The sequence below is a fragment of the Polyodon spathula genome, chromosome 7, assembly GCF_017654505.1.
Source record: "Polyodon spathula isolate WHYD16114869_AA chromosome 7, ASM1765450v1, whole genome shotgun sequence".
NCBI lineage: Eukaryota > Metazoa > Chordata > Actinopteri > Acipenseriformes > Polyodontidae > Polyodon > Polyodon spathula.
Window position 1 is genome coordinate 53,226,406 of NC_054540.1, and position 21,116 is coordinate 53,247,521.

General features: G+C 40.2%; 1 protein-coding gene across 2 annotated transcripts in view; it reads right to left on the reverse strand.

Annotated features, from left to right (window-relative positions):
• Positions 1 to 10,251: 10,251 nt before the first annotated feature.
• Positions 10,252 to 21,116, reverse strand: part of tnmd (tenomodulin) — a 44,510-nt gene continuing 33,645 nt past the window's right edge. Inside the window, exon 7 of one of the 2 annotated variants that reach the window (XM_041255861.1) lies at positions 10,252 to 14,541. In XM_041255861.1, coding sequence (XP_041111795.1) covers positions 14,332 to 14,541 — 210 coding nt within the window. In that variant the 3' untranslated portion in view covers positions 10,252 to 14,331. The remainder of the gene's footprint in view (positions 14,542 to 21,116) is intronic. The other variant, XM_041255863.1, reaches the window with a different exon arrangement.

Below are 21,116 nucleotides of genomic sequence, written 5' to 3' on the forward strand. Positions count from 1 at the left end.
CCTCAGAGCAGCAGCAGTGCGTTCTGAAGCTGGCAGTTTATTTGGCTCAGGACAGAGCCAGTGGCCAGGGGCTCTTGGTGGGGGGGGAGGGGGGTCGAGAGCTCTCCAGCTGGCAGGTGCTGCGATGCTCTGCACACACTGCAGTCTGCACAGCACAGCTGCCCCAGGGAAGGTATCTGGGATCTGTGATAATCTAGACACTCAAACAAAAGGTTCTTATATAAAAACGAAAAACAAAAAAAAAAACAGAAACAAGAAAATGAATAAACTCAAGCCCTCCTCAATCAGACATCACCCCTTTCTGCCAATCCAGTAAGTATATCGAGGCCTATAGAACTCCCTAAACATTCACAGATACATTGTGAATTACAGATAGAGTGCGATCATGCTCCGAGCTCAGAACCGTTTTTGTTGAGTGAGAGGCTGAGCAATGCAGGTGCAGAATAAGAGGTTTTCATTTGTTCTTAAAGTTTTACTGCAAGGCTCACCCTTATCTACTGCTTGCAGTAGACGGTTGTTGAACACTAGATGCCACAATCCTTTGGTGACTTACAGTTACAAAATATCACATTACAGATAAGAGCAGTTATAAAATACAATAAAGTCGGTAGTAAATAGGAGAAAATTCAAATTAGAGAAAATGCTAAATTACAGCGAATTACGTTTGAGAGCGATTTCGACTAAGAGCAGTTGAACTTATAGTAAAAATCTTTGCTTATTCGAGTAAATTCTATTAAGAGCATGTAGTAAATACAATAAATGAATAAGAGCAATTGCAAAAAACATGAATCCGGTTACCTTTAAGAGTAAAATCAAGTATAAGATTCAAAAAGCATAATTATGATTGAGAGCAGTAGTAGAATACAGCAAAGTGAGGAGAGGTTCAGAGCAATACAAGATGATGCCAGTACTGATACAATTGGGTGCCGTTTAGTATAGTCAAGAGTTGTGAGGTTTACAGATGCTATCTGAACAGGTGTGTCTTGAAAAGGTGCCGGAGTGGGTGTACAGCTAATCTTTGTCCCCTCTTTGCGGAGTTTCAGAGAATAATGCCTCGCATCTCAAAACCCCAAGGATGTGTCAGCAGTCACTCGAAGAATGGTCAAATATAAGTATGTTTACACTTTTAAACACAGTCTTTGTGATCTTGAATTTTAATCCTTCTGCATACATTTTTATTTATCATTTAACCCTTTTGAAACTTAACTGCAGTGGCTATAATCCTTACTATATTAGCTATAACACTTAACTGTATTGTATTAAATTAAATCTAAAAACATACAGTGCTAGACACTTGTTTGTTTGTAATGATTCAGATTCTTGGAGGAAGAAGCAGTGAAAACAGTTGACATAGACTCGTAACACTGCATATGGACTTTGGGGAGGGAGAGGTAAACTCACAGCATGGGAATTACCTGCTTAGTTCAGTGGTGGTTGGAAAAATGTTCACATGATCATCTTTTTAGGAGCATTTAGAGTTTCCTGCCTGAAACTTTGCATAGTTTTGCATAATATTCAATATTGTACTTGAAAATGACAGTCTGCCGTGTACAACGTCGGCTTTGTTTTATTAAGTGTTGCAGGTCAACAATACAACAAACTATTCTTAAACTGATGTGGGAACATCCAGCCCAGAATTAAGGAATGCACCCATACCACTACACCATACTTAGAACACATACAGTAGAACTCAATATATTTTCTGATTCCTCTCTTAACTACATTTCCCATTATCCTCCTGCTCACTGGTAAATCCATCTCAGTTACATATGTAAGCAGGAGGATAATGGGAAATGTAGTTATGAGAGGTCCATACGGGTACACGGGAAGCCATCTTGAGTCAGGGAATGCAATTTAAAAATTAAAAAAATTATATTTAAAACAATACACACACCTTACGTAAACAGTTGTAGCAATACATAGGAACATGTAACACAATAAAATAAAAAGGTCCTTATGCACCCTTTAAGACGGAATATGATCTTAAAGACAGCATGGACTTTAAGACTCCACTGGTCAGCTGCATGTTTCTTTCAGCCAAAGATACTGGATCAACCTGTTCTTTCTTCTTTTTACCACTCAGAAAAAAAAACAAAATCTAGTCAACTATGTTTCTACTATCCATAGAGTATCAACTCAATACAAGGGTTTAAAGATAACCAGTCTTGACTTTTTAAATCTTTTTTTGGGCAATGACTGAAAAGATCCACAAGATGGCAGATTTTACAAAGACATGCAGACAGCGGTTGGAGTAATAAACAAAATCAATTTGCAGCATCTGGCAAAGCTGACATCGCCCATTCACATTTTATTCACATTGTATTTATCTTTCCTCTTGAACTGCGCGACCACTGAGGGGAACAAAAAGCAACAACAAAACCCAAATGAGGTTCGAACCACCATTTACCAAAAAAAAAAAAAAAAAAAAAAAAGATCTTGAAGTAGCCACACAGATAATACAGTAAACTACAGTCATTTTCTACACGAATTCACATAAAAAAAAAAAAAAAAAAAAAAACATAGCAACCCAGGCAAATACATTCGTCCAAACACCTAAAGAAAAATACATTAAAAAAACAGAAGAGCAAAAAATCAGACAGTATTATATTTTTTTTCCATGGCTGGGTTTAACTGAAGACGTATTTGAAGGATAGCTTACAGTGCCCTATAAAACAGTTTACTGGCAGGGAAATGCTCACAGGTATACATGATAGGATACATTTTATTACAAAAAATCATTAAAGCCTGTGGGAAAAATAGCAACACCCCACTTTAATGCCTGTGCTACACTTGCTGAACTATAACATAACGCATGATGAGGTAATTTATAACCTTCGACTGCTGCAGTTTACCAACGGTATAACCGCTTCGCTTCCACTGTGTGGAGCACCTTTCACTGGGCGCAGAGGCTTATGACCTTGTGGTTAAAATCGGAACTGAAACAGCCTGTGGATTCATGCAGTGGATCAGGGTGCTGTCTGAATCAACATCACAGCACACATATTTTATACAAAAAGGTGAAAATCTAGTATTATTACATTTGACTGACTATTCAATTACAAGTAACTTCTGTGTGCTTTTAAGCCGACTGTCAGGATATTTTCGTCTCATCCGGAGGAATGACATTTTTACTGCTATACTGGCGTGCTCATGCTATAGACCAGTGGCCCTCAAAGTGGTGCCCACGAAGCCAGGCCATCGTGCCCGCGACAGCTGTTCCTAAATTAGGGGTCATGAACACATTTCTGGCGGGTAGTAGCGTGGGAAAATAAATAAAGCTTTAAACACGTTTTCCTGATGGGTCTCTTTCATAAAATCAACCAATTGAATATCTATCTGTATTGTCTCAGCGGTAGCTCAATCATAAATTAGCTAGGTAGGACATAAAAACTGTCCGCTTCAGTTGCAGGTACTGACAGTAAGTTTAACCAATAGAAGAGTCAAATAAGTGCCAAGTTTTACAAGCTATCCATTCATAAGCAAACAGAGGCTGTTCACGGTATTCTGCATGAAGTGAGTGAGTAGCCAATGAGAAAGTGAAAGATCTGACAGCTGTCCAATCATTCGTGAGCAGAGGCGTCGTGTTAATATGCCAGGTAAGCACCGAATTTCGACTACTGTTATTGAGACAAATAATACATTTCAATATTTAGAATTTAATTTTCTCTCTATATATTTTTTAATTTAACCAGACAAGGGAAACACCGTAGTAGATTTAGTTACGAATCCACTTTCTCTGAATAATTGTATTGGAGATGAGCGATCTTTAAAACAGAGTAGTGTTGACAAATTTGCCAAATTGAAACAAAGCGAGACGCCATCTATCCTCGTTTATTTTAGTTTATTAATGGTTATCATTAATTTGTAAACATGCTATTTACAAATATTTGCATTGCGTATTTTATGTAAATTATTTAAAGCGCAGCACGCACGATTACTGCCTGAGACTTGGCCTTATCAGAGTGAGCCAAAAAAAAAAAAAAAAACCAGTAAGGTGAAGCACTGGTTTGACACAAAAACAACATTTATTTATAGCACAATCTACCTTAACCAAAGGTGCTTCGCCGCCTCTTTCATACACAATTTGAGCTCCTGAAGTCATTGCATTAATGCATAAACTACTAATCATTCAAATTCAGTTTTTTTAAATAAGATTCTAACTGCAAGATCCGCACTTACGCAATTTGGAAGTGCAACATGTTAGGCATAGTCAGGTATATTAGTATGCATTATAAATGTGTTGACTCCTAAATCACAATTAAAAATACATATTATTGGTTATTGTTTTTTTTTTTTTAACATCACCCTTTGAGTCAATAGATTTGCAGCAGAAATATCAATACGTGCTAAAAAATAAATAAATAAATAAATAAAATTGATTTAAAAATTCTGCATTGTATAAATGTACCTGTCATAACATCCTGGCATCTATTCTACTGAAAAGCATTGCCACTGGTTATACTGTGTAATTAATACAAGCTCCTTTGTGTACAATCAGTGCATGCCAGTCTTATAAAATATGTAAAAAAAAAATTAAAAGAAAGTCCTGTTTTAATTTTTTAAACATCAGCAGTACTTACATCTGTCATTGATTAGAACAATTGAATAGATTGCCCCATGTCTTATGAATAAAATATTTAAGGCAAGCTAATTTATCAAGAAAATGATATGTGCTCCATTGTATACTGTACATAATTAGCAGTACATGTTTTAGTTTGTCAAGACTGATGGTTATTATTATATGCATCTCAATGCAGACCAAAAAATAAATACATCCTGATGGTTCTCAAATGCAAACTCTAAATATTCTTGTCTAACTATATTTCATAAAGAATTATATAGTATAAGGTGGTCAGTGTTGGGTAATTACTTTGGGACTTACTAGGTTTAAGTTCCTGGATGTTATGAAAGACTGTAAGATGGCAGCCACACAAATAATAAACACACTTTGAAGCTGTTACACAGACTGTGACTGATTATCCCAGTAATAAACTCTCTTTCTCTCTCTCTCTCTCTCTCTCTCTCTCTCTCTCTCTCTCTCTCTCTCTCTCTCTCTCTCTCTCTCTCACTCTCAAAGCAGAGCTTTCATTTGTGTTTTCTGCTGTGTGTGTGTGTGTCTTGTTGTTGGAGTGTTTTATTGAATTTGTACCTGCCACATACCCCGTTCTAGCTTCACATTTGTGAAAGTGATAGCTAGAGATTCTGTAGAGAGATACAAAAAAAAATGCATATTACATTTTTCTACATTAAGTAGGTGTTTCAATCATTCTACATTTTTTTTTCTGCTACTGTATAAATTCAAGTATGAAATTAAAATGTGGACTGTAGTTACTCCATGCTTTCAGATGCCTTCCCTCTGGTTAGTAAGACAATGGGGGGAGGAAATTCAGATCAAGAATCACCAACCAACTCACCGTACAAAGAATGCCAGCCTCACCAGGCTGGCAAAGGAAGCTGTTGTTCTGAAATCACAATTAAAAATTAGACTACACTTCATTCAAGGTTGTATCTTTGCAGGCGACTGGTGTTTCAATACTGCAGTGAGGTCTCATCTGAACAGGCTTTATTCTCTCTAAAAGACAATCTTCAATAACATTTAATAGCATTCGAGTTTTCTATCATCTCACTAACTGTACAGCAATTTGAGCTTCATGATCAGCATCAGATTGGCTGTGACAACAAGCCATCAGACTTGAATTAAGAGATTCCATGTGCTGTTTGAACGCTCTATTGGCAATGAACTCAGGCAGCTAATTTAAAGCGTCTATTTATCAACACGTCCTTGCTGAATTGACAAGGTATAATAGATTTATACTGGCTATCATCTGAACACTTTTCGCGTACAATAGCCTGGCACAGATTATTTCAGCACAAGCATTTGCTTTTGTCTGTCATCTCCTAGACTTCAAACGTACATGGCCTTTTCAGTTCTTTGCTTTTTGGAAAACCAGAGCTGTGAAAAGTAACAGAGGAAAACCTGGATTGGTATTTGGTTTGCAAAACAAATGTTGTTGGCAGAGTGCCCACAGCATAAGGACATTTACAACTTTTTCTTAAAACTCTGCTATCAATGAGATGCACAACATCATAAATGGAATCATCTGAACCTACAAATGGAAGCACAGATACACTTTCTTACCTGTGCAGATTCAGGTTTCAGTCTATTAAACAGACCCATGGCATCTTAAACAACCACATACAGCCTACAGCATAGTAAAGAAATAGTAATATCAAGATGTTTTAACCAGCTGAAGGTCATTCCTATCAAACATTAAGGCTGGCCAAATATAGTCCTTCAAAATAATCGACATCAGATATCAATCACCCAGCTCCTGTACAGTTCCAAATGTAATATTTTCATTCACATCCTTAAACATTTCTAATATGTGATTTTATATCCCTGTTCAAGATTGGTCAAAGTTCAAGTGCTGGCTCTAGGATTTACTGGACCCTGGTGCGAGACTGTGAAGTAGGGTTGGCCATGCTCCAGCTCCAGAAACCTGGAGCCTGCTCTGTGGCCTGTAGCTGGAGCAGAGCTTGCCAGTTTTCTGAGCTGAGCTGAGAAAAATCAAAGAACCCTTACAGTATTGTTAGGTTACTTACCATAACCCTGGTTCCCTGAAAGATAAGACGACCACCCTTACATTAGGTATGGGATATTCCTGCCCTTCGGGTAGGTATTGCTGAGCTCTCTATACCAGAGCTGCCAAAAGGCCCCTTCCTGGGAATAAAACCATCACTCACAGGAAGATCCTCCTCTTTTTCCATTGAACCCGTCAGAGTGACCGAAGTGGGTGGTGGCCGTTTCCTCTTTCAGGAAACCAGGGTTACGGTAAGTAACCTAATGTTCTGTTTCAATTCGAAGACGACCACCACTACATTAGGTATGGGATAATGTATACAAAAGCCAGCATATGAGGGATGCACAACACTGTCTAACCCAGAGGTTAGCGGTGTGAACTTACACCCTCAAGGACCCTTGTGCCTACAGAAGGCAAGGCAGGGTCTACCACATTAATACAGTAGAACCTGGAGAAAGTATGCGCTGTAGCCCAGCTAGCCGCAGTACAAATGTCAGACATTGAGGCACCTTTGAAAAGGGCTGAAGATGTAGCCAACCCTCTAGTGGAGTGTGAGGCTACCCTACCAGGTGGGGGCAGGCCAGCACCATTATAAGCAGTCGAGACTGTGTCCACAATCCAGTGTGACAGACGCTGCTTAGAGAGGGGCTGTCTTAGGGTCCGTGTCCCAGGACAGGCGAAGAGCTCTTGTTCTAAGCACGTAGCATCTCAGTGCCCTCACTGGGCAGATGAAATTCAATCTCTCATCCTCTGCTGAAGCAAACAAGTGGATGAAAAGACTCCAGTTCCACAGACTGGATAATCAGGAAGGCTGTAATCACCTTGGGGAGGAAAGCGGGGTTGGTGCGCAGATACTTTCTGCGCTTTGGGCGAATGGGAACATGAAAGTATGTGTCCCGTAAGTCCACGGTGGTGAGCCAGTCGCCTGGCCAGACAGACTGGACAATGTGACCCTACTTTTCTTTAAGAACCCATTTAGGAGCCTCAGGTCTAAGATGGGGCGAAAGCTGGCATCTTTCTTGGGTACCAAAAAGTACCTCGAGTAATACCCCTGTCCGTGGGGGATGGGGTCTATGAGACGAATGGCTCGCTTGCACAGCCACAGCCTTCTACGAGCCACAATTAAGCTAGCTAGGCTCCAGTCAAGGGTTTGCCCTTGGAGACCGGAGATCTGTAGCAGCGCACTGGACAGGAGATGCAGCTCTGTGGCCACAGGCTCAGGGAGTAGGGCCTCGTGCACTACACTGTCCAAGTATGAGGTCAGTACGTTCACTGTATTAGTTAAGCGAGTTGCCTGTGCTTCTGCTGCTCGTTTTAAATGCATCTCTGTCACCCTGCATTGAGGATTCTGGCACAACGGGTCTCTAGCAAGACCACCCACCGGTGAGGCCTTAACCAGGGCTGCGATGATGGAGTCTACTGGTGGGAATCCCGCCAGGCCAAGCTCATCCACACCTTCCAAGGAGGCGAGCGGTGCGGTCTGTTTTAGTATGCTAGAACCCTAAGCCAGGCGATCCCAGGAGGAGCGTACTTCCTCTATGCAGTCTGGGAAATCTGGGAACCTTTGAGGGTGAGGAGCCAGTGCCTGAGTCCGGAAAACAGACTGGCTTGGTTCTACCGCTGGTGTCCAGGGGACCTGCAGATAAGCTGCAGCATGTCCCATGAGGGTGGACAAGGGGGTGGTACTGGAGGACGCGGAGCTAGCCCTCATGGCTCTCTCTAAACAAACCTCTTTCAGTCGGGGCTGAAAAGCCTCACAGACACTACATGCCCCATCCCTCTTGAGGGCCATGGTGGCATGTGGGACGCCCAAGCACCGCACGCAGAGGGTGTGCTTGTCCTCCTGCGAGATGCTGGATTGCAGGCCATACAGGGATGGGACCCCGACATGGGCCTGACTTTGTACATTAGCACTGAGGCACTGTTCGCACTGCTTTGAACATTGGTAAGTGCTAACATAGTGTGTACACTCACTAGCTTTACAGCAAGGGCATTAACACTGCTCACTGTGCGCCATGTACCGTGTTCACTTACCGTACAACATGTACCGTTCAGTACTGTAGGAGCACTAGTGTAGTACCAATTTACATGTGCACCGTGCACTATGTACACCGCGTGCACCGTGTATGCTGAGCCCAGTGCGCACCGAGTATCCTGTTTTTCACTGGGTACTGTGCAGCCCCGTGAGCTATACGCTACGTTGAGCATTGCTTACACAACTAGTGGAACGAGCACCGCATGCACTGCTTGCACCATGTGTCCCACGCACAATGCGCACTGGGTACCGTGCAGCACCGTGCATTACTGCACTAGAGTGGTAGAGGTATTAGCATGTGTGCACCATGTGCACGGTGCATACTGAGCACCGTGCACACCGAGTACTGAGGGCACTAAGTACACTGCGTACCATGCAGCGCTATTGTGCACTACTGCTGACATTAAGCACCTGTGCACCGAGATAAATATATCACGGGCTATGCGTGCGCCACCGTACCGCAGATCCAGGAAAGCCACTACGCAATGTGCCCTCACTAGCCGCGTGGTCAACACACACACCTGGTTAGCGCGTAGTATGTACCAGGGACACAGGGCCAAAACCGCAGTAAACAAGTTTAAGCAAACTGTAAAAGGCGGTAGAAGGATAGTTAAGGGAGAGAGTACACCGTTTGTTTACAAGGCCCGACTCACCGAGGTGGGCGGGCCTGCGCGGCCGGCTGGGTCTACTCGAAATTGGGGATGCGGCAAGGCCTAGCCCCGTGGAGGACAGACAGCTGGAAGGATCACTTGACAGCAGGGATACGGCAAAGCCTAGCCCCGAGGAGGACACCTGTACTCTCAGGAAGAATAGAAAATAATTTGCGGATGACTGCACAGGCAGTCGCTCACATACGACAGACAAATATAAAGAGCGGCCTACCATGCAAGCGGGGAGGCCGCTGAAAGAGAGAAAGGCAAAAAGGACTCAGTTGTTTTTAAGTCGTTGGTTCCAGCAAAGTGGCAAGCCAGCTTTCAGCATGAACGCAAGGGAAATACAACCGATTCAAATCGACTCGAGAAGCTGTTTTCTATCAACACGCTCAGCTCAACACAGAGATCTTACCATACCGTCTTGAGAGGGAAAAAGAGGAGGATCTTCCTGTGATGGTTTTATTTCCTCGGTAGGCGGGACTGAGTGTGTCATCCGAGGAAGGGGCATATCAGCAGCTCTGGTATAGAGAGCTCAGCAATACCTACCCAAAGGGCAGGAATATCCCATACCTAATGTAGTGGTGGTCATCTTCGAATTCAAAGGGAACAGCTCCCTGCTTTATGGGCTGCAGATCATTGCAGGAAGCGTGTATAAAAATGCTGACATCAGAAGCAGGCCCTAGGTTTTCAAAATGTAATTACAATAGTCATTTTAAGGTAAATTATATTTCTTAACAGTGTGTTTACTATTTAAATGGAAAAATACATATCTGTGTCAAACGGGATTGTATTTGTGTAGGCCTAGTTAGTTCAACAGGTTATATTTTAGCAACTTCAAATAAATTGCAAGAAATAAATTTTCTACACTGATTGTTGTATTGCTGCATTTTTGGTTTTTTTTGGTTGAAAAAAGCTGTCATCCCATGTATAGATACACATTTCCAAAATAAAAAAAAAACAAAACTTTTATTTTATGTTTAATAATAGTTACAGAGTGCAAGATCCTTTTCTGTCATTTATAGTAAGTTTGTAGTGTGTCAAGTGTTTTCTTATTGTAAGAGACAAAATTATGCACTAAAGCTTGATTTAACAGTCCTCTTACCCAAACTAAGAGTGCCATCTAATACAATAAAAGACACCCTACACTGCCCTAGACTGTCTAAATTGCAGATATTAACTACATTGTTATCAGATTCCCCTGGAAGTGACAGTATCACAGTTGTATAGATATATAACTCTGATAGTTTGCAGATGTAAAATGACATAGAGCTTTTTTAGCTAGTGTCCATAAAAAGTGGAAGGCTGCAGTGTGATGCCTCATGTGGAGTTTCACCAGTACTCAGCTTCACACTCCATTTAGGTAATCCATTATTGAAGATTTTCACAAACCTGAAAGCGATAACACTGCACTGTGAAAAGAGGGCAACTACAAATCCATTTGCATTACTGACCTGTGGAGGAATGTCTTGAACAGGTAGATGAACTAAAATAGTTTTTAATTGAACACTCACTCAAACCGGCATTCCTTTGCCTGGCTGCCACTATAAGTTTACCTTGTGCATGCCTCGGTGACCAGCTGCTGCACTTACAAAGAGATCCTTGCTGCTGGTTTATTTTTCTTTCTTTCTTGCTTGTTTTGCACAGACAATTATCTTTCCCTTTTCCTTGTATTCCCTAGTGTCTGCATACGCTATCCTTGCAAATGTGAATTCTGATTTGGAATGATTTTTTTCTGCCGCCTTCTAAATGGAAACTTTTTTTTTTTTTTTTAACTTCCTTAACCTCACAAATCCCTTGCCTTTACATAGTCTGTCAAACGCATTCTTGCTGCTAATGTACATTTGCTGAAGCTGGAATCGAAGACAGAAAAAGAGTTGGTGCATCTCAGACAAGGAAAGTAAGCAGTTATATTTTTGGGTGTTAGCAACTGGTTATCCTTAAGCTTGCAGATGGTGAAAAGATTTACATTTTTAAGACAGATGAACACATTTCCCAAATCATAACACCAAGGATTATTTCAGCAGACACTGCGGTCATTCAATAAGCAATGAGAATGGTGCCCTTGGGTTACTAACAAGAGAAAAGACTTAGTTGTACAAATAGCTTCTTCTTGTTACCATCATTTTCTCCTAAGTGTAAGAGCAGGAGCAGTCTGCTGTTAGGATTTAAGAAATACACTTGCTGGTATTAGACCAAGTAATCCTTTACATTTGGAATTCCAATGAAATGGACTCTACTATCTGTAGATATAAAAAAGGTAGATTCAAGAAGTAACAAACATACGGAAAATGCACCTAAAACCTTTCCTTTTGTGTTTTTTTTTCAACTTTTGAAATGATGTAAAGCAGTGTATGCAGTGCTAGCCCTGCTGTGAGGTTCTTCCCTTCAGCTGTGTCGGGGCTAAGGTCAGGTAGCACCAGGCTCATTCTTCTTCTGTCTCGCACAATATCGATTTTTTTTCTTTCTTTATTTTATTTTTTTAAAGCATGGGGATGCTTCACTGAATCTGAACTGTGATACTGTCCAGTGTATCTGTGTGCCAGCCAGCGAGTCAGAGAGTGAAGGAAAACGTTTAAAATATGAAACAAACACATAGTGGAACATCATGCTTGAGTGGGGCTAACGATTGCCACCATGTGCAATGGCACATTGAGCCAATCCTGAAGCTCTGCTAAGACGTGTTTTGGATGCGTAATGCGTTTGTAACTTCACCAGGTTTTTTTTTTTTTAAAGTCTAAACAGTCTAAAAAAACAACAGCTGAGGTATTCCACAGCCATTCTCAAACAGCATGCATTTTTTATGGTATTTTTAAATTTTTTTTGGAGTGGCTATCACTGGATTGCAGACTGCATGTTTCCAGCCATTATCATTCCTAGTGGGTATTCTGCTATTATGAGTCCAACTTGTGAATTCAATTTTGGTCAGCTTGCTTTTCTTTACAGACAAGCCTCCAGGGTACTGTGAAACTTTTACCACAAGCATCCTTCAGCAAGAAGAGAAGGATGAATATAGGCAGAATGACTGGCTGGTGGGGTGGGGGGAATTAAAATAGGTGGTGCATTTGTGACTGACAATAAGGGTAACACATTCCATTGCAGGACTATTTTGGGGAGAGTAAAATAAGAGCCCATGCCACAAATTCCAGATAGTCATGCACTTTTCCATTCAAGGATGCCTCAATATTTAAGAAGTGGCCTGAGTGTTAAACTTGGCTGCAAATGTCCATTACCCTCCGCTGTGACCTTACAATCTACAGTTGTACCAGTAATAACAAAAAAGGCTCAATTTTAAACCCTGTTTAATGTAATAATGGGATAAGCAGTAGCAGTAATGCTGTCAGAATTTTAATGTCTTGCTCTTCCCACAGTAAACGAAACTGCCGTTGTAGTGAAATATCAAGCAGCACTGCCTGCTGCCTCTGGTATTTTTGCATACATATATTCTCTTCTAACTTATATAACACAAGTGCCACAATCCATCAACAGCACTTGGAGAAAAAGCTGTAGAGTTCAACCAAGGGCACTGCTGCAGACAGTCTGGGTGAAGCGAAAATGGTATTTGTTAACATTTAATATGGAAAAGAAAATTCAACATGCTGCTTTTAAACCTGTACTTTATTAAAGCATGCATATGTTTTCACATCACATATTTAGAAAATAAATATTATAACTTGGGTTTATATAAGAGTATTGTTTTATACCAGACATCTCAACTTGTGTTTAATAGACTGAGGTTCATCGAGTCGTGCTTCAGCAACAGTTTCAAAAGCTTTGTCACAGGCAGTTTGCTGGGGAAAGTTCTATTCTCACAATGAAATGAGATTTTGGTTCACATATTCTTGGTGCATGACGATTTAAATGGTGATAGCCTTTCATCCGCCACCGTTTTGATCAGCTGAATTGACCCAGATTGTCCATCTTAAAACCAACACCCTATCTCAAAACATAACACGAATGTGGACCTCTGACCTGAAAGGACTACTGTGGTTTTCTGTATAATGTACATTGTAGAAATGAATGCCTTCGATCCCAGTTACCACTCATAATGTGGAGAGGAGACTTGAACCTTGGACCCTCTGGCTGACAAGCAAGAAATGAAGCAGCACATCCTCTAAAAAATGTCACATCTCTGTAGACTAGCAGATTTGTTAAAGTTATTTTATCTGCTGCAGGGCTTCTATTCCACAGCATTACTGGTAGAGCAGGAGGCAGGGGTACAACAACATACTTGATAGAATAAGTCTAAATGCAATCAAGCAGTGGTAATTCCCCAGTCTACACAAGATTAAGCACATTGTATTGTAACAATAGGCATGCATGCATATCTACAGAACAGTAATTTAAGGCTAATATATATTTAAAAAAAAAAAAAAAAAATTCTCATTTATTGTAAAAAAATAAAAGCTGCAATTTCATGTACCAGTGGGTAAATTGAAAAGCAGTGTTGTGGACTTTAGTTAAGGTTCACGGTTCTCTAAGGAGAAGACAGCTCAACGTATAAGAATCCTAAACTACTGGTCCTGCAGCTGTACTGAAGCTGTTCCAGTCCTACCTCTCAATGATAAGAGTGGAATTTGAGGAGGGGTTCCATCCTCACAATTACAGAATTGTAGTGCATGAAGTCAATATTAGTTAATGGTAAGCACTGTGTAAATAAGTGCACTTAATGTACCTGTGTTATGAAGTTATGTATACTAAAATGTTATTTACAAGCTATTTTAATAGCCCACACTAAAGTTTCCCGTGCTTATTCTATGGGAGTGAGATTTATTTCATTAAGGTTCATTAAGGTCATTAGGTTATGTTAAAATATGTAATGTTACAAAACAGAGTACATTTGTATCAAGCTGAAAAACCCATAAACTGAAAAGGCATTAAAATAGCATGGAATAAGTGAAAAATTATCATGAATTTAATAAACATTAGATGGCGTTTCAAAAACAAAAAAAGTTGCCCACTAAAAGATTAAAAAGAAATTAAAAGAAAATCAGTAAAACAATGCCACAGGTCCTTACAGGTGCAGTACAGTATGGCACGTAAGCCAGTAAACACTGGTTAGCTTCTACACTCTCCCGAGCATCCGGGCTATCCACCAGTTGCACGGCATGACGATTCGGCAGATCACTCTGCCCCCCTGGTAGTAGTAAGGGTATGGCATGTAACCATGAAGAGGTTCATAGTAGCGCTGGCAGAAGCGGTAACCACGGCGACAGTACTGGCAGCAGATCCCCCTTTCGTCCAGTCTGCTGTCCAGCTCCACTTCATTCTCCCTCTGTTAGAAACAAGGAATCATTAACCCTGAACACTGCCAAAGCTGTTTTCCACTCTCCCACTGGCAACTGCAAAGAAATAAAAGCTTTGGGCAAATTATAATTACCTTGAATGTGGAGCCTTGATATGATAGTCTTCCAAATTTAGAATGTCCAAGTAGTAATCACCACAACAGCTGAGTAAAACTGCGGAGGGGCTGTGCTCTGATCCCAGGACAAAACCAGGACAGCTGCAGAGCAGCCTTGCAGGTATTCGACTGCCTAACCAGGGAGCACCAGAGTCACTGCAATGCTACCTGTGGAATCCCTGGCTAATATTGGCACAGCCAGAAAACGGCACACAGCCGGGACCTTCCTCTGTGCTCCACTGACTGTACCCTTTGTGCTTTCACCAGGCTAATCACTCTGGACCCCTTGAGGGTGCAGCTATTATTCAGAGATCAAGAATGTTTTTTTTGTTTGTTTGTTTGTTTAGATACATATAAAAGATTCACTTATGAAGTGGCACTAGGAGCTCATTCAAATTTTGCAGATGTACTACATTTTCATTTTATGAGATGGGAACAAACATATAGTTTTACCGACATAATTAAATATCCATTTGTTCTGTTATATTTTGAGCAGCCCCAAGAAGGAATACAAAAGCAAAGCTGGAGAAGGCTGCGTGTCAGGAAAAGGAAATGAAATTGCAAGCAAGCACTCGTTTAACACACAATCCATCTCCTTGTCACACTGCCTTCCTGGCACCCATGTTGTAATCAGGTGTCTCATTAGGCTAACACAATGTGGAGTAGGGTTTTACTAATGCGCTAATCTCTATTCGGCTAATAAGCACATATGTAAATGGACATATAATTAGATGTAAAACAAACTAACTCAAACCATAAATTCATCATGTAATTAGGTATGGCACCATATTATATATTGCTGGACCTAATATAAAATAAAGAATATATTGTACTAAAGAGGTGACGGTATTGCTATAAGATTGCTATCCAATATAGACAGTTCAGCAAAATACTGCATCCGTGGTTTGAATCTGCAGAGTCTATATTGTGTATTTTGGCCATAAGGTTTACAAGACAGGGACCTCCTCTCTTCTGTGCTGTTTCACAACTCCTGTGCAATAACAATCAATTAATACTTTGGATACGAGAAGTGTTATGGGATGCAAGCCATAGGTACAATAACAGTGATTTATCCTTTAACACTCATATCAAAATAACCAGTGCAAAATACAGTAAGAGTGTATTGGCAACTCCCTTGATGTGATTTACCAGGGCATAACACATAACAACACAATGCTTTTGACCTTGCCCTTGGTCTGTGCCAGTGACACAAATCAATCTTCACTTCCAGCTTTCTCTCTGACCCTTGGCAGCTCAACACTATTTTGTTTGGCACCGCTTCAATTAAAAGGACTTTGACACAGCTGGATAAGAGGATAATTACACACTTGCTTTCATCACCCTCCCCCACTTTAATTTCAGCGTACAAATGAAGGCTTTCTTTTTCCACTGTACCGTCTATCTTCTTGACCTTGACTTTAAGTGAAGGGGACAATCCTAAAGCAATTAGCAGAATAATTATGGGCCAACAAGAATACTTTTATTTGCACTTACTGAATGGGACAGAATTTAAATAAGGGGTAAGTGAAACCCAAACGAAAGTAAATTGAGTAGAATTAATAGATTGCGTCCGGAACTTCCACCCTGCTCCAGTAGGAGGTGCTCACTCATGGAGACATACAGTGCACATTTCAAGAGTAGGGCATGTGTAAGATGAACATCCAAGGACACAAAAGCAAAAGCTTCCCCTTGAATGAAGCAGGCATAGGTTCCTTTTTAATGGTACAACCAATAGGGCTAACAAGCCACAGAATGCAGGTCGACTGAACTTCAGCTGGACTGTTAAAGCACTTTAGCTCTCCTATCACTATACAGTAACTGTATTAACTAAAATATAGAAAAGACTGGGGACATCTTTTTCTCACCTTTCACAAGTCATACAGAAAACAAATGCACTTCAGTGTTTGTATTACTATGTTAAACAGAAGTTAATACTGAAAACTGCCAGTGGCATTGTATTGAGCAATGGTTCTAATGTTGTTTTGTATTCAATAGGAATAGTTTTACAAAGTTGTGCTAACTTTACCAAATGTAACATACATCAAGTTACTACATTTAAGAAATACATGTTACAAAGAACCTAGCCTGGGAAGTCTGAAATTCTCGGAGCCTGAGAGCCATAAGGCAAACTGGCTTGAGAGTGCAAAGGACATTGCAGCTCTCCCTGTAGGTCCCAAGCCAAATCTCAAGCCGGATTTAAACCACCCTTGCATAACTCATGCTGCATTCCAAACCACAGTGCTTTTACCAGGTGAGCCACTGGGAATCCAGGCAGCACTGCATTTATTATGCAAATTTTGACATAGTAAATAATAATGGAATGCTCATATTTCACCATGAAAATACAAAATAAATAAATAAATGAGCAAATTCACACATTTGGGACAACTCACTAATTATTTCAGTTTCAGATCTGCTAATCCCAGTGGAACAGCAGTAATTGAATAATGCATGTTCATTGCAGTTTGTATTCATATGGATTTCTACAGGTATTGTAGGTATTCTCAGTGGTCCTGTATAACTGTAATGCACCCAGCCACTACTTACCTAATAGAATCTTTAAGACTATAAACAGAGGCGCCGGAAGGACTGCACATGCGGGGAGGGGGGGAGGCAAACGAAAAATTTCTCGGGGAGTTAACTACCACGTCATAACAGCTACCTGCTGCACTGTTACTTCGAAATATCACTGATCAGCACTCACTACTACACAAAACGACAGAATTGAGCATAGCTACTACATCAAATAACTTCTGTCACCACGTTGGAAATAAAAATCACTGGACAAAACATTCTTACAAACACCAGTGGTGCAATCGGCTAGCTTTTTTCTTTAGATTAATCAAGTCGTTATTTTTTAACTGTAGCCTAATCTACGTATTGATTATTCAAAATAACAAAAACACCGCTTTGTTTTAACTGAATAAAAAAAAAAAAAAACCAAAAACGTGCCAACATCTATGCACAGCTTATATTTAAATTAGGAAAGAAAATACAAGAGACTTTTAAAAAGAGTTTTTAACAACTGAAAACAATACGCATGTGTCCACATCAGAGGTCCCTTTATATTAATAACATAAAACAATACTATATTTAACCAAAGTAATTTTCAAAGCAAATCAAGCATTAAACATATTGTAAAGGTAACTTAAAGTATTGTAGAAATCTGGGTGGTTTAGTTCATTTTTTAATCAGCTAGTCTTTTGTCTTGTCGGTAGGTGGGGTAATTTTCAGTATTTACAGAACACTCAAGAAAATGCAGAACTAGTGGGAACTATAAACACGCAACAAAAGTTTAAAATGTTCACCGGTCCAATTCAGTCAATCCCATTTTCCAAAAAAGGCTATTCCTAGCATCCTATGTCTGTCCGCGGATATTTTTCAGTTCTAACCCCATTCATAACAGTATGTCGTTTATTGTGTTAACATGAGACATCGCATCGGTCTTGGAGAAATCAGACTCCAACAAACTCTTCCGCAACCTTGTTTGTCAATCATCAACGTAACGGACGGCAAACACAAGTTGTTCATGACCACTTACAACCTTGGCTTCATCAATAACTACAGGAAATATTTCTGACTGGTTGACATCATTCGCACCATCAAACAAACGCACCATCTCCACAAATGTTTGTCTGCTCTCGGTGCAGCGATCGGCTTATAAAAATTCCTCAAATCCATCTATGTATAGGCCTACTTCAATACCGTTAGTTAGCTCGGCTTGCGTAATTTGAAAAAAAAAAAATATGGGGAAGCAACTTACACACACACACACACACACACACACACACACACACACACACACACACACACACACACACACATATATATATATATATATATATATATATATATATATATATATATATATATAAATTTAAACACACACACACACACACATATACATATATATATATATATATATATATATATATATATATATATATATATATATATACTTCCATACGGGTGGGTATGCCCTCATTTAAAAGGTACATTTCTATAAAAAAAAATCACTACATTTGTCAGAGACTAAACACCCCTTTTTGAAAATATGGTATTGGCTTTCCAGCACCACCAATATACAGAAGTTCGAATTGATCTTTATAATAAACTACATCTCGCGCTTTAACTTGCACCCAAACCCAGTACGGAAGCCGGTTTAATCTATCCGAATGTATAGCATTGTGAAGTTTGTCGCAGAGGATTTATTAAAACGCTTAATTTGTGGATGTATTTGACTTATCTGTTTCACTGTGTTTTGGAAAACGATCAGACTAAGTGCATTTTATTTTTCGTAAGGTTTTTTTTTTCGCTCTCACTGTAAAAAGTGGGTGGGTAGTCTCTCCCCCCCCCCCCCCCCCGTCTCTGGCGCCTATGACTATAAAAATAATTACTTAAAATAACCAAATCCAACATTCATGTATATTAAACGCCTGAGTTTATCATGGTAAGTAGCCTCTGCTTATGATAAGAAATACCAAAGAGCCAAAAAAATGTATTGGATATTGCTAGATTGTGGTTTAACGTAGTGTTTCCTTTTTTTTTTAAAGTTGCTTTCTATAAGAAGAAAAGAAAAAAAATCAATAAATCAACTTACACATTAGGTATGGCACCAGATTTATATATTATATGCTTGCTGGACCTAATATAAATGCTAACCAACTAATGGAAATTAATGGGTATCTCCTTTGAAATTCCTGTTGGCCAGGATTTACAAGCCAGGGAGCTCGGCTGGAAAAGGACCCAATCATCTCCAAGGTTTATCTGAGGAATCTAGGTCAGAGACCATGTTGCAATTTCTCTAATGTGCCTGGATGACAGTTATTCAGTTTGAAAGGTGTCCAGGAATGTTCTGGAGCGCCACTCTTCAGCATGGCAGCAATGGAGAAAGGTCAGCTGTGTATTTCCTGCAACCTCTGTCACCAGAGCTTTAATGATTATGAAAAGTGCACAGCAGGGAAGATAAGTTTGAAGGATTAATACCCTGTGGCAGGTTCTGAAGACATCGTCTGTTAAAAGCCTGAGTTAGTTCTTTCGGTAACGATCAGGAATACACCTGAGCTGTATACCCATACCTTTAACATCTGCTGCAGGTTCAGAACAGCGGCTTTGCAATTCCACAGATAACAGACTGTTCTTTGAGAAAATAGTGAGTAAAATCAGGCTGCTGTGTGTTGCATAAATGTTAATAAGACACCATGTATATTTAAGCTGCACGATTCTTCAGCAATCATAAATCTTAAATCAATCAATTAACCAATAAGCCTAATTATCTTCTCTATATTTAGAGCCTGGAGAGTCATTCTACTCCAGGTTCAATCGATATATGAAATCATCGTTAGCGAAACGACCACATCACAATCCATAAAGCTTAATGATACAGAGGTCTTTTTTTTTATAAACTGGATATTTCATTCAAACGCTGTCAGATTAAGCATACTACAGTATAATGCTTTGATTTATTATTTAGCATTGTTATTTACCATGCTTATGTGTATACAATAAAATATGAATTAATATATTTCTATCATTAGAAACGTACTTTCTTCAATAGCAATCATGGGAATAGGTTTGAGAACCACTAGTTTTAAAACATGGTTGGTACAAAGACTTGGACTGTCCTGGCCAACTGATATGCAGTAGAGCAGGGCTTCTCAAACTCGGTCCTGGGGACCCTCTGTGGCTGCTGGTTTTCATTCCATTACTTACTTTCATTCATTACTTAACTAGACCCTTAATTGAACTGCTAATTTGCTTAAATAGACCTTTTTACTTGATTTCAGCTCATGAACAGTTGCATATATCAAGTTAGCTATAACATTTGATAAGTAACTTGAACTGTAACTGTTTAAGAGCTGAAAACAAGTAAAAAGGTCTAATTAAGCAAATTATCAGTTCAATTAAGGGTCTAGTTAAGTAATTGAGAGCTCGGTTGGAATGAAAACCAGCAGCCACAGGGGGTCCCCAGAACCGAGTTTGAGAAGCCCTGCAGTAGAGGGTCCTCTGTATTCCTTCCTGCATTTCGATTAAATGCACGCAGCAGCATCACAGGGCACGTGGCGGCACCACAGGGCACGCGGCGGCACCACAGGGCACGCGGCAACATCACAGGGCGCGCGGCGGCACCACAGGGCACGGCGCGGCACCACAGGGCACGCGGCGGCACCACAGGGCACGCGGCAGCATCACAGGGCACGCGGCAGCATCACAGGGCACGCAGCAGCATCACAGGGCACGGCGCAGCACCACAGGGCACGCAGCAGCATCACAGGGCACGCAGCAGCATCATGGCCTGCAATTGAGCTGCTGCCATAAGCAGCACAGTCTGGAAAATACATGTTTTGATGAGAAAAAACCATCAAAGCTTTAAAAGGCAATATTAATTAACTTGTGTTTGAGCCAGCAGAGGCATCAGATAATATGAATCAGATCTAATGTTTTCAAAA